The sequence below is a fragment of the Lutra lutra genome, chromosome X (assembly GCF_902655055.1).
Source record: "Lutra lutra chromosome X, mLutLut1.2, whole genome shotgun sequence".
In the NCBI taxonomy this organism is placed as follows: domain Eukaryota; kingdom Metazoa; phylum Chordata; class Mammalia; order Carnivora; family Mustelidae; genus Lutra; species Lutra lutra.
Window position 1 is genome coordinate 98,086,010 of NC_062296.1, and position 12,586 is coordinate 98,098,595.

General features: G+C 43.5%; 1 protein-coding gene and 2 long non-coding RNA genes across 5 annotated transcripts in view; 1 reads left to right on the forward strand and 2 right to left on the reverse strand.

Moving 5' to 3' along the window:
• ARSL (arylsulfatase L) overlaps positions 1-12,586 on the forward strand; it is a 20,230-nt gene continuing 7,644 nt past the window's right edge. The window contains exons 1-7 of the mRNA XM_047716072.1: positions 1-130; positions 3,045-3,090; positions 4,130-4,279; positions 5,672-5,793; positions 7,292-7,414; positions 9,873-10,296; positions 11,406-11,542. Of these exons, the coding sequence (XP_047572028.1) occupies positions 3,068-3,090; positions 4,130-4,279; positions 5,672-5,793; positions 7,292-7,414; positions 9,873-10,296; positions 11,406-11,542 (979 nt within the window). The 5' untranslated portion in view covers positions 1-130; positions 3,045-3,067. The remainder of the gene's footprint in view (positions 131-3,044; positions 3,091-4,129; positions 4,280-5,671; positions 5,794-7,291; positions 7,415-9,872; positions 10,297-11,405; positions 11,543-12,586) is intronic.
• LOC125091926 (uncharacterized) lies at positions 72-10,184 on the reverse strand. Of its 3 annotated transcripts, XR_007124791.1 has the most exons (4): positions 10,093-10,184; positions 5,717-5,823; positions 4,118-4,258; positions 72-254 (listed from the first exon to the last, which is right to left on the reverse strand). It is a non-coding gene; the product is annotated as an uncharacterized LOC125091926 (long non-coding RNA). The 3 variants fall into 3 exon arrangements; XR_007124790.1 differs by lacking the exon at positions 72-254 and having other exon boundaries at positions 3,309-4,258; XR_007124792.1 differs by lacking the exons at positions 72-254; positions 10,093-10,184 and adding an exon at positions 9,828-9,978 and having other exon boundaries at positions 3,309-4,258.
• LOC125091927 (uncharacterized) overlaps positions 11,838-12,586 on the reverse strand; it is an 11,023-nt gene continuing 10,274 nt past the window's right edge. Inside the window, exon 3 of the long non-coding RNA XR_007124793.1 lies at positions 11,838-12,091. This is a non-coding gene — a long non-coding RNA (uncharacterized LOC125091927). The remainder of the gene's footprint in view (positions 12,092-12,586) is intronic.

A 12,586-nucleotide genomic window follows, 5' to 3' on the forward strand; every position in this document is an offset into this window, starting at 1 on the left:
CATGCGTGCAGTGACCCAGCACCCCTGGGGACTCACAGACTGTGAGTGCCACCGGCCCAGCAAGGAGAGGCCACTCCCTGATGTGCACAACCAGCCCTTCACCTCCAACCTCCAACCTCCAGCCATTCAGGTAAGCAGCTCTCCTGGGGCTCCTGGCAGGGTGGTCCCCGCCTGTCCATGGATGCTGGGCAGCTGTGCCAGAAGCACGCCGGGTTGCAGGACACACCATGTCCTCGGAGGCAGTCTCTGGCAATCTTGCAGAAGCAATTTTGCAAAAAGGAAAAAAAAAAAAAAAAAGAAAAGAAAAGCAAAAACATCAGGGACACGCTTCCAACCCCCTCTTCCCTGGGGTGATTTCAAAAAGCAATGCAGATCGGAATGAACTAGAAACTTAATCCGGAGCCTGGGGAAATGGAACGATCCTAGATTCCTACAGGTCTCAGAGCGTGGGGAGTGGATGTGGGAGGAATCCTGGAGATGGGAAACTCAGCTAGATTCCGGAACGGGGCTCAGGCAGAGTGGCAAAGGCAGGCGTGTTGCCCTGGGGCTAGAGGACAGCCAGGAAGCAGGAGTGCAGTCTCGTCCCGGCCTGGAAGACGGTCAAAGCCTACATTACGCCGGGCACCCTGTTTTCCCTTTTTCTTAAAAACTGGGGTCCCACTGACAGAAAAGCTTGTATTAGTTTGACGGATACAGCTTGTGCATTTGAGACACGCCAAAACTGCTTTGCGATTACGACACGGGTCCTGGCGATTTTCTCCAGGACGTCAAATATTTACCATTCCTTTTTTATTTTTGCTTTGAGAAAGATTAAGATCTGGTCTAGGGGCCACGTTGAGCGCCGTCGGCTATGAGCACTATGTTGTGCATTGGATTGCCAGAACGTACCCCTCTTCTGGTTGCAGGGTATTCCCTTAAACCTCACCTCTCCAACCCCCTCCAACCCAGACCCCTGGAAGCCACTGCGCCACTCTCTGCTTTCACTCCACCGTGTTTTCTTAAAGTTTTCTCTGCTAACAGGATGCCAATCTGAAGGAAAAAGTAGGCAGCATTCCATAAACTGCTGAGTTCATTTCCAAATATATATACACACACATTTCCTTTATGTAGCTAAATATACAGAACATATCATTTAGAAGCTAGACCCATATTTGGTGTAAGGAAACCTCATATGGGTTTTCAATTACCATTGGCTCTCAGACCTAGACTGTCAACGATAACCACATATGACAGCTACAACCAGCCACCTTCCCCCAGAAAAGTCAGAAGCGTCCCCTCATAGGCTTTTTCTGGCAAAACCCAAAATTTTGCATATATATAGATAAAATGTCTGTCCTAGCTGCCCATAACGATCATGTCTACTTTATACTCTAGTGTATATTTTATATTTTTAAATACTACAGACACGTTATGTATTACCATGTAATAATGTCTATTTTCTGTATGTGTGTATCACCATATGATGTATAATGTGTTATTTAATTTATAAGGATGCGTAAATAAAAATATTTATACAGACCCCCTGAGACATCATGATTTAAGATCTGTAGCCCAAAGCCGTAAGCTGGACCAAACTAAGAGTGGGTTGCATGAGGATAGTATGAAAAGAAAACATTTCCAGCTTCCGTCCTCTGCTCATTCTGAGACACGTTGCTCAAAACCATCTACCTGTAAAAGCAAGTCAGGTAGACAGAATCCCCAATATCCTAGTTCTCCATCAGAAGAGGGGAGTGGCTTCACCAACAATGCACACTCTAGGAGCTTCGAGCTCTAGGACCTTCTGGAAAAGGCAAAGTTAGGGAAACACCGAAAGATCAGTGGTTGCTGGAGTTTGGGGCCAAGGAGGGATGAACAGGGGCAGCACTGGGGGTTTTTAGAGCTATGAAACCACTCTGTAGGACACTATAATGGTGGGTCCATGTCATTATACATTTGTCCAAACCCATAGAATGGGCACCACCAAGAGGAAACCCTAATGTAAGCTAAGTACTTTGGATGCTAGAGAAAGCACATAGCTACTGTCCCAAAGGGTGACATCATTCACCCTCCAGAAGCAAACCAAGATGTGCACGGAGGTCGGTGGCTCACACCTCAGGAAAATCCTTCCTGGAAGTGAAGCAAATAAACAGCCATGGTTGGGTGCTAGACATGGCCCAGTGGTGGAACCCATCAGGTTTTATCACACATGGAAACGTCCCTATGCTGGATGTGCAGTCTACATACAGCACACAAAGGAACCTAGCCCATGAGGTCTATCTCTGCACAAGCTCTGCCCTGTCCCTGCTGCACATAACAGCCTTCTGTTTGACCACAGGCTCATTGCCTTGTCCTCAAGGTGAAACAAATACTGTGTGCAAAAGTGTGAGAAATCACCTGAGATGGCTAGGAAGTTTAGAAAGAACCCCATACCACCTGTGGTCAAAGACTGACGTCCACAGAATATGAAGGAGGCAGAAAGTTCAGGCTGCACTTGAAGGACACAGAGCCCATAGGCCTCTCTCAGGAACAGCTTACATGGGGCAAGGTGGTGGTCATGGGAGGGCTGGATGCCTCCCAGGCAGAAGCATCCCCCAACATGGAAGCCAACATCACTTCAAACAACTCGTGAGTAGGTCTTCAAGGTCACTGCAAGGGCTGAGCTGATCGAGGTCATTGACCCACAGAAATCCAAAGTTGGCTTTCCCCTAATGTCTGGGTCAGGGGTTGGGGGGTGGGATGGGGAGTTCGTATTTAATGGGGACAGAGTTTCAGTTGGGACAGATGAGATCATCTGGGAAAAAAACAAAAAAAAAACAAATCCATATCGTCCGGCCTTTGAAAGTCATACATTCTACATTCTTAACATGGTGTTCAGCATCTTAAAAGCCTTTTCAATGGGGGAAGGCCATTCTTTTTATGAGAGTTTTTGGTCATTGTTTTAAGGTTTCATTGATATTATTGGAGAGAATCAAAGTGTCCCTTTCACTAAATACTTAGTATTTTATGGATGGAATGAGTGCATGTCTGCTGCCTTTGTTATGACAGATCTCCTTTATTCCTTCCAGGCAAAAAAAAGTCAGGAGAGAACATGTTACCTCGGGACCACTATTGGTAAGACAGGATTACATGCAATGCTTGATCTTCTGTTTCTGCTTCTATATTTCTTTTTCTCCCTTTGTCAGGATGCATGGACAAGGTGGTCTTGTTCACCTAGTCATTGATGGTGCATCTGGGGCAGTGATCGTGGGACTCGGGATTCTTATCAGTGATCCACACCCCCCATCCGGGAGCTTCTGAAGGAAGTCTGTTTCCCTATTCCCAAACCCAGTTGTCTGGTTTTCCAGGGAGTCCATATTGTAGATCTTTGGTGACTCAGATCTCATCTTTACTCCATGGCACTGGGGATGGCAGCACTCTTGTCCTGCTGTGTATGCATGAGCCCAAGGTGGCTTCCATGTAAAGAGAGAGGAGGGGCTCCACAGATGCCATGGTGATGGGGTTATGATAGTGATGGTGGTGGGAAAGCCCCAAGCTCCATGGCAATTCCTTCTCCTGATGTGCCACCACCAAGTGTCTCTGCTTTGGGCTGGAACCTCAAAAGACCCACTTCCCATCATGAAAAAGGTCAGTCAAATTCATGCTAGAATATATGGAGACTTTTAATAGATTCAGAATCAACAGCTGGCATTGGTAAGCCCTTGCCCTGACTTTTCTTCTCTGTCTTGCTCTGGTCAGTGGTCCAACTGCCTACTAAGCGTCACAGATACCCAAGTTCAACACGGTTGACTATTTAAGGAAAAATGAAGAGGCAAAGGGGAAGGAGCTGTAGCTATTCTAGGGACCTGATCCATGCCTAATAAGAAACCAAATAAGTTTTTTTCTTAATCATGGGTGTGATGACCTAACAACAAACTCCAGGGCTTAAAATGCCAAAAAATGTTGACAGTTGAAGTAAAACCATCAAGAGTGTGAGTTGTCTTCAACTAAGAAAAAGTCAAATGCCCAAGAATGTACTTAACTATTCTACAATGTGATGCTAATATCAAAGTCCCCTAAAATGTGGACTTGCCTAAAAAAGTCCTACCTATGGAAGTCACGTACAAGACATGGGATAGCAGAGTTAAGCGTTCATCGGCACCTTGTCTTTCAGGAGCTGGCTGGCTGTGACGGTAGGCATGATTCTAGGTGTGAGGCCCTCAGCTTGCAGGGATTTATCTGGTGGGCGTCCAAACATCCTTCTTCTGATGGCAGATGATTTTGGCATTGGCGACATTGGCTGCTATGGCAACAAGAGCATCAGGCAAGGATTCTGAGAGTCGTTCATCTGGGGCCCCAATGAAGACACCACTGACAATGGATCTAACTCTCCATATGTGCTATCCAAACTTTGATGGGACTCTGCACACACTTCCTTTCATGGCCCCTAACCCTTCCTTCTTCCCACCCCAGTGCTAACCCCAGCTCAGATTCATCCTACCTGTGACTCATCACTTCACTTTTAGATGTGTTTTCACCAGCATGGTCCAAGATGGACAGTGTTTAAAAATCGTTGGTGTTGCGTCAGAGTCAATGACCCGAGTTCCCTCACGCTCCACTTCCACCCATCAGCCCAACTCCATCCATTCATGCATGACTTCAGTGCTCCCTGCTGAAAAGCTCTGCTTCTGATGGACAAATCCATGTCCCTATCACCACCAGATATGACATGTTTATCTGTCATTGCTGACCCATCTCTCTAAGAAGGAGCTCACCCCATAGCCTCAATCACAATCTAATTGTCCTTGGAGACCCAGCTTAGGCAACACCAAGAACCTGCCTCTGAATCCCACCCCCACTACAATATGGTGATGCTGAGAAATATAATTTTCATGAGTTCCATTAAAGAAGGCCCCCCAGATTCTCGGTTCTGGGTTTCCCATTATGCCCATCTCTGTACCAGCAGCATGTTGCAGAAACTTAGTAAACAATATTGAACTGAGTTTATGTTACTTCAATGGTACAGATGACATTTGAAGTTCTTGCTACTGCCTTTTGGTCATTCCCAAGAACACCTTGATAGGTTAAAGGATGATGGGCTAATTTTCTTTCTTTTTGGAAATTTAAATTCAGTTAATTAACGTATAATGCATTATTGGTTTCTGAGGCAGAGCTCAGTGATTCATCAGTCTTATATAATACCCAGTGCTCATCCCATCATGTGCCGTCCTTAACACCCATCACCCAGTTACCCCACCTTCCCACCACCTTCCCAGCAACCTTCAGTTTGTGTCCTATACTTAAGTGTCTTTTATGGTTTGTCTTCTGTTCTTACTTCATCTTGTTTTATTTTTTCCTTCCTTTTCCTCTGATCCTCTGTTTTATTTCTTAAATTCCATGTATGAGTGAGATCATATAATAGTTGTCTTTCTCTCATTGACTTATCTGGCTTAGCATAATACCCTCTCGTTCCATCCACATCATTGCAAATGGCAAGATTTCATTCTCTGTGATGGCTGAGTCATATTCCACTGTATATATATAGACCATATCTTCTTTATCCATTCATCTATTGGTGGACATCTGGGCTCTTTCCATAGCTTGGCTATTGTGGACATTGATGAGATGAATTTCTATTAAATATGTCGATATGCTCATAGGAGACCGTACGTGTGTGTTTGTTAAGAAATAACACTGTTCATATTTCCCTCTGTAGGACTCCAAATATTGACCGCCTCGCAGAGGACGGTGTGATGCTTACCCAGCACGTGGCAGCTGCATCAGTGTGCACCCCAAGCAGGGCTGCTTTCCTAACGGGCAGATACCCTCTCCGATCAGGTTTGTCCTCTCTCACATCTAACCATGGCTCTGGAAAAGAACAGGATCCCTATATTAGAGATACTAAAGCATGGGTCCACTGCTATAGTGGGGAGAAAATAATGTAACCCTCCATCTTTCTACCAGATTAGATCCTGTAAGAGCCATAGAGCCCTGTAGGTAATGAGGTGACCCAGGCAGAGGGATTGAGTAGGGAGTGGAGCAAAAGTGTGAAGTCTGTGTGATGTCTTTGGCATCCTTCTGCCCTTTGGCCCTAAAGATAAGGAACCTCCATATCAAGGGTTATCTCCTTTAGTTAAAGCCAACTGATTGTAGATGTTAACCATTTCTTTAAAAACCTTCACAGAAACACCTAAACTAGTGGACTAGTGTCTGAATAACTGGGGACTAGTGTTTGAATAACTGTGGACTGGCCTGGCCATGTGACTCTCACAGACTCTCCTATATATGGGTCCCTGGCATCTTCTCATGCCGCCAGGGAAGACAGAATTCTGGCTAACGTAAATTTATGTTCCACTACTCTCCCACTCAACCAGATGTATGCTCAAAGCTTTGGAAAATCTCAGAATGAGTTCTCCAAGTTCCCAAACGATGATGGTTGAGATATGTTCAGTCTTGGAGCCAAGTAGATCTTCTCAGATCTTCCTAGTGAAGACTGAGCTGCATTCATAAAATCAGTCTAGGAGGTACAGAACATCTTTCAAGTTAGTGGTTCTTGGCTGTACACTGCAGAGCTTTAGAAAAATATTTAACCTATGTTTTTAAACACTTGAATAATTGAGTGAATTGATTTGAATAAGATATCAGGGTCAGTGTGAATTATATCCATGCCTCCCTACTTTGTTAGCATACATGGATCATCTGGGGCATCTTGTAACCATTCCAAATCCCAAATTCCACCCCCAACTAATTACAATCATAATCTCTGGGGAGGCACCTGATTGGCTCAGTTGGCTAAGCATCTGACTCTTGGTTTCAGCTCAGGTCACAGTCTCAGGGTCGTAAGATTGAGCTCCACGTTGGGCCCCACTTTCCGTCCAGAGTCTGCGTGAGAGTCTCAATTCCTCCCTCAACCCTCTGCCTTTCCCCCGGCTTGCACTCTCTCTCCCTAAAATAATTAATTAATTAATTAATTAATTAATTAATTAAAATCTTAAAATAAAATAAAATCACAAGCTCTGGATTGAAAACTAGGTCTCAGAATATTTTCAAGCTCCCCCAAAGATTCCAAAGCCCAGATGAGTTTGAAAATCTTTGGATTATATCAAGAGTCTGGTGCAATTATAAAACCATTTTTAATTTTCTTTCCTTTTTTCACTTAATTCTCTTTGTGTTTATAACCTTCACATAACAGGACAACAGTTTTTCTTGCTAAGTTTCCAATTAATGTTTCATAGCATATTTTAAATGAAAAAAAAATCATTATTATTGTCATTATCATTATTATTAACGTATCATTGTCAGATGGTAATGATTCTTTGAAAATGGTTCCCCAAAGGTATGGTTTCCAGCAATGGTTATCGTGTTGTTCAGTGGACCGGAGCATCTGGAGGGCTCCCAACCAATGAGACAACTTTTGCAAAAATATTAAAAGACAGAGGATATGCCACTGGGCTAATAGGTATGTATATTTTTAAAGCATTAAGTACATTTCCTTTATATGGAGAGTGTAGTCAACCAAAAACCTTGGGAATGAAATGGTTTTGATGCAGTGGGATTGTCCACCAGGCAGAAAGCTCCACAAGTGCAGGAATGACCTGAGTACCCAGACTGCCTTGTGTGAAGTAGATGCTGAAGATATATTAAGTTTAACGAAACACCTGGCATTTCATAGTATTTGCTGATGCACCATGATAAAAAAAAAGGGGGGGGGTGACATTTTTTCCTAATGTCAACAAGTTACCAACAATTTCCGTAATGTTTTCCCTAAATTCTGCACAGAAATGGGACTGCAGGGCTTAGTACTTCCCTGCTTCCATAAATAGCGTGCTTATCTTTCTAGATGTCAACAAACCATGTCATGAACAAAATGAAACACAATGAAGGCTAGGAGTTTCTTGAGAGGGGACCAAGCTGTCATTGTTACCATCATGTTATAGTGATAATGTTTATTAAACAGTGCCATTTACTGATCATGAACAGCAAAACTAGCTGATACATGGAGTATCCAATCCAATAGACTTATTATAATTTTTTTGAGATAGAAGTCTATTCTCATGGAACACTCCTTGGAAAATCTCATGAGGTTTTCTGGATGAGAGAAGGCCATTTGGGGTGGTGGGAAGACACAAAGGTCTCTATCAACGCTCTAATAGTGACGGGGAGAAGATAAGCATCTGCGTTTGATTGAACTTGAAAGCTGTGCTCCATAGAACCTCTGACTTACCATGACCCTGACTACCATTACAGTGGTTTAACAAAGAAAGGGACAATTCCAAAGTCAGGAAATTGTTTACCAACACTGAGAACAGCAGATCGTTTTCTAGAACAATGTGAGCCCTCTGTGCCTTCCTTACTGCTCTGACACAGATCTTTGCAAATTTAGCTAGAGTAGACTGAATAACAGTCACCAAAGATATCATATCCTACACGCTGGAAGCTAAAAAAAATATTACCTTATATGGAGAAATGGTCTTTGTAGATGTGGTTAAATGAAGGATCTTGAGATGAGGAGATTTTCCTGGATTACCCAGGGAAGCTTTATATGCAAGGTCAAGACTCCTTTTAAGACAGATATAAATGTCAAAAATGGGCAGAAGACATGAACAGACACGTCTCCAAAGAAGACATACAAATGGCCAACAGACACATGACAAAATGTTCATCATCACTAGCCATCAGGGAGATTCATATCCAAACTACATTGAGATACCACCTTACACCAGTGAGAATGGCCAAAATCAACAAGACAGGAAACAACGTGTGTTGGAGGGGATGTGGAGAAAGGGGAACCCTCTTACACTGTTGGTGGGAATGCACATTGGTGCAGCCTCTTTGGAGAACAGTGTGGAGATTCCTCAAGAAATTAAAAATAGAGCTTCCCTCTGACCCTGCAATTGCACTACTGGGTATTTACCCCAAAGATACAGATGGAGTGAAAAGAAGGGCCATCTGTACCCCAATGTTTACAGCAGCAATGGCCACAGTCGCCAAACTGTGGAAAGAACCAAGATGCCCTTCAACAGACGAATGGATAAGGAAGATGTGGTCCATATACACTATGGAGTATGATGCCTCCATCAGAAAGGATGAATCCCCAACTTTTGTAGCAACATGGACGGGACTGGGGGAGATGATGCTGAGTGAAGTAAGTCAAGCAGAGAGAGTCAATTATCATATGGTTTCACTTATTTGTGGAGCATAAGAAATAACATGGAGGACATGGGGAGATGGAGAGGAGAAGGGAGATGGTGGAATGAAAGGGGGAGATGAACCATGAGAGACTGTGGACTCTGAGAAACAAACTGAGGGTTTTGGAGCAGGGGGCGGGGGTTTAGGTGAGCCTGGTGGTGGGTTTTATGGAACACTGGGTGTGGTGCATAAACAATAAATTTTGGAACACTGAAAATTAAATTAAATTAAATTAAAAAAGACAGACAGACATAGAGGGATATATGACACGGAAGGGGAGAAGGCAGTGTGGCCACAGAAGCAGAGTGGGAGGGATATGACCACAAGTTAAGGAATTTTAGGAGCCCCCAGAAGTAGAAGAGGCAGGATAGATTCTCCCCAGGAGCCTACAGAGGGAGCACAGTCCTGTCAAACCTTGATCCTGGGCTTCTAGCTTCAGAACTGTGGGAACATAAATTCCTATTGTTTGAAGGAACCACACTAATGTTAATTTGTTTCAGTAGCACAGGAAACAACGTACCACATAATGCTGCCACACAGGTGCCTCATTGTTCTGTAACAGTGCTAAGCCAGGTTGTGGTTGAAACAGCCGGGAACACTACCCACGTCTTTGAACTTCCCCACCCTGTTCGTGCATGCGGCAGAACAGCTGGAAGAGGGCCAAGCCTGCAATACCTACTAACCCATGATGAGGCAGTTGTGACATGGGAATCCTCTTTGCCTTTCAGGAAAATGGCATCTGGGCCTCAACTGTGACTCTTCCAATGATCACTGCCACCACCCCATCAGCCACGGATTTGACCATTTCTACGGAATGCCGTTTTCCATGATGGGAGATTGCATTCACTGGGAACTGTCGGAGAAGCGTGTAGGCATGGAGCACAAACTCCACGTCTGCTTCCAAATCATGGCCTTTGCTGCCCTCACACTCACCGCTGGGAAACTCACCCATCTGACATCAGGCTCATGGATGCCGGTCATCTGGTCGACCATTGCTGCCATCTTGCTCTTTGTGACCTCCTGTTTCATAGGGGTCCTGATTGTTCATGCAGACTGCTTTCTGATGAGAAACCACACCATCACGGAGCAGCCCATGCACTTTCAAAGGACGACGCCTCTTGTTCTCAAAGAGGTCTCGTCCTTTGTCCAACGGTGAGCATCAAAGGGCTAGCTTCATCCTAGCACTCTGAACCATGATGAAAATGCATCCCGAAAAGTCGTTCCACTTTCTTTCTGTAACGGAGATACGAATGGTGAAATCATTCTGGCTCAGGAAGATATTTTTGGTAAAATGTGTCGGAAATGATGTTCCATTGAGCCCAAGTTGATGGTGCCAATTAAAACAGGTGACAGGGTGGTTGAAGTTTGCTGTTGTCCCCCAGTCCTTGGAGCCAGTCCCATTATGTATGCACCCACTGATCACCACGGACCATATTTAATTCACAAAACAAACTGAATTACCTGAAAATTTACAATAAATATAAATATTTTTAAAGCTCTGTCATAAGAACTAAGTTGTCCTGTTGCTAACTCTATCGTAAATGTAAATTTGAATAACAAAGGCACTTACTATGTCAGAGCTAAGAGGGGCAGGATATAAAGCTACATCACACAGAGCCAGTTCCATGCTCCCCAAGTGTTTCTGTAAAGAGGGGGACACCATAGAACCCCAATTCACCTGGTGGAGATGAGGTTGTGATCATGTTCCAGAACATTCTTTTCATGGGCTTGCCTAACATGGGTCAGAAATGATACTGATAATTACTGTCGAAGACAGAGACAGGAACAGATGAGGCACCACCTAGATGGGGGACAATCAAATTGAAATTAATAACCTAATACTTGCCATTTTTAAAGTGTGTTTTAAAATAACTATGTCATATATCCTAAACTTTGTTGCTTGAGAGCAATTAAAAAGAAAACCAAACGTGAAACAATCACTTTATTCTGTATGCTAAGGTTCTAAATGGGAACATATACTGAACTAATTGAAATAAACGTCAGATCAGACAGTTGCCTGGGGTTCCATCTTACGTTCACTTGCCAGAAGTATGTAGAGTTATAAACTGATAAAATTCAGGGGGGGGGGACGTGTATAGTATCAGTGTGAATTTTTCAAAAGACTTTAGAAGGGTAAAGTCATCACATTAAAGAGTAGCAGATATCCTTGTTGAAGTAAGTGATAAACTAGATCTCTATTTTGTGTCTCTAGGACCTCAATCTATCCTTAAGTAAAAATAACTCCAGTTACTTATTTTCAGGAACAAGCACAGACCTTTCCTCCTCTTTGTCTCCTTTCTACACGTGCACACCCCTCTGATCACTACGGAGATGTTCCGTGGGAAGAGCGTGCACGGGCTGTACGGGGATAACACAGAAGAGATGGACTGGATGGTGGGTAAGTGCCTTTTCCCAGCGAAAATGGGATGGGTGCCCCTCCCAAAACAGCAGGAGGAAAGGACGTACAGAATGAGATGAGATTAACTGTGTTTGCTTTCTTTCTGCTCATCATACTGTCTTAGGTGGGTTGATTTCTTATTTTTCCCCAGGAGAACATAGATTAAAATCCCCATGGGTAGGATTGTCTTGCTTTGTTCTCCCTGTGCATCCCCTGGGTTTGGAATGATGCCTGGGTATGACACAGAGTGCACATTTCTTCAGTGGGTACATTGGATGTAAACACAGTGACTCCCTTGAGGCTCAAGCAAGGACTTGGATGACCTTGGGTTGACATGCTGGTGGACACAGAGGGCTAGGAGCTGCAACATAATGGGAATCAGAGATTTTAGGAGAAAACATGATTTTAATAATCCGTTGAAAACATTACCTTGAAGGAAATTGTTGGCAAAATTGCTGGAGGTTGGGAGATAGGTAGGCAAAGATTGATGTCAGAAAATGTCCCCAGCGCAACTTCAGGACAGACTGACTCATCATTGCCACTATGGTCCTTGTGTGGAAAAGATTAAGAATCTCTGGAAAATACAGCTATTTTATGTGATGTCAAACATGGTGTGTTTAAAATAGAATTCACCATGCCACAACTTGAGGGAAAATCTTTTAAATGAAAGACCTACAGATATATGTAATCCAATACATACTGAATGATAAAGTCTGAAATTCTACAGTACAGAGTTAAGAACCCCCTAAGTCCATCATATAAGGAATTCTTAAGACCTAGGTCAAGAATCTTCTGTATGGTTTCAGTGTCTCTGTGCTCCTTGATTGAGACTGATGGCTCTCGATTGAGTTTCAAACTCAGTCAAGCCACAATATGACAACTTTTTTAATGAAAATCATGGTCCAGGTGTAGATAGGTGGAGGACAGGGTATTTTTAGGAAAGAGAAAGTATTTTGTCTGGTACTATAACACTAGATACATGGTATTATGCATTTATCAAAACCCTTAGAATGTACAACACCAAGAGCGAACCACCATAGAAAC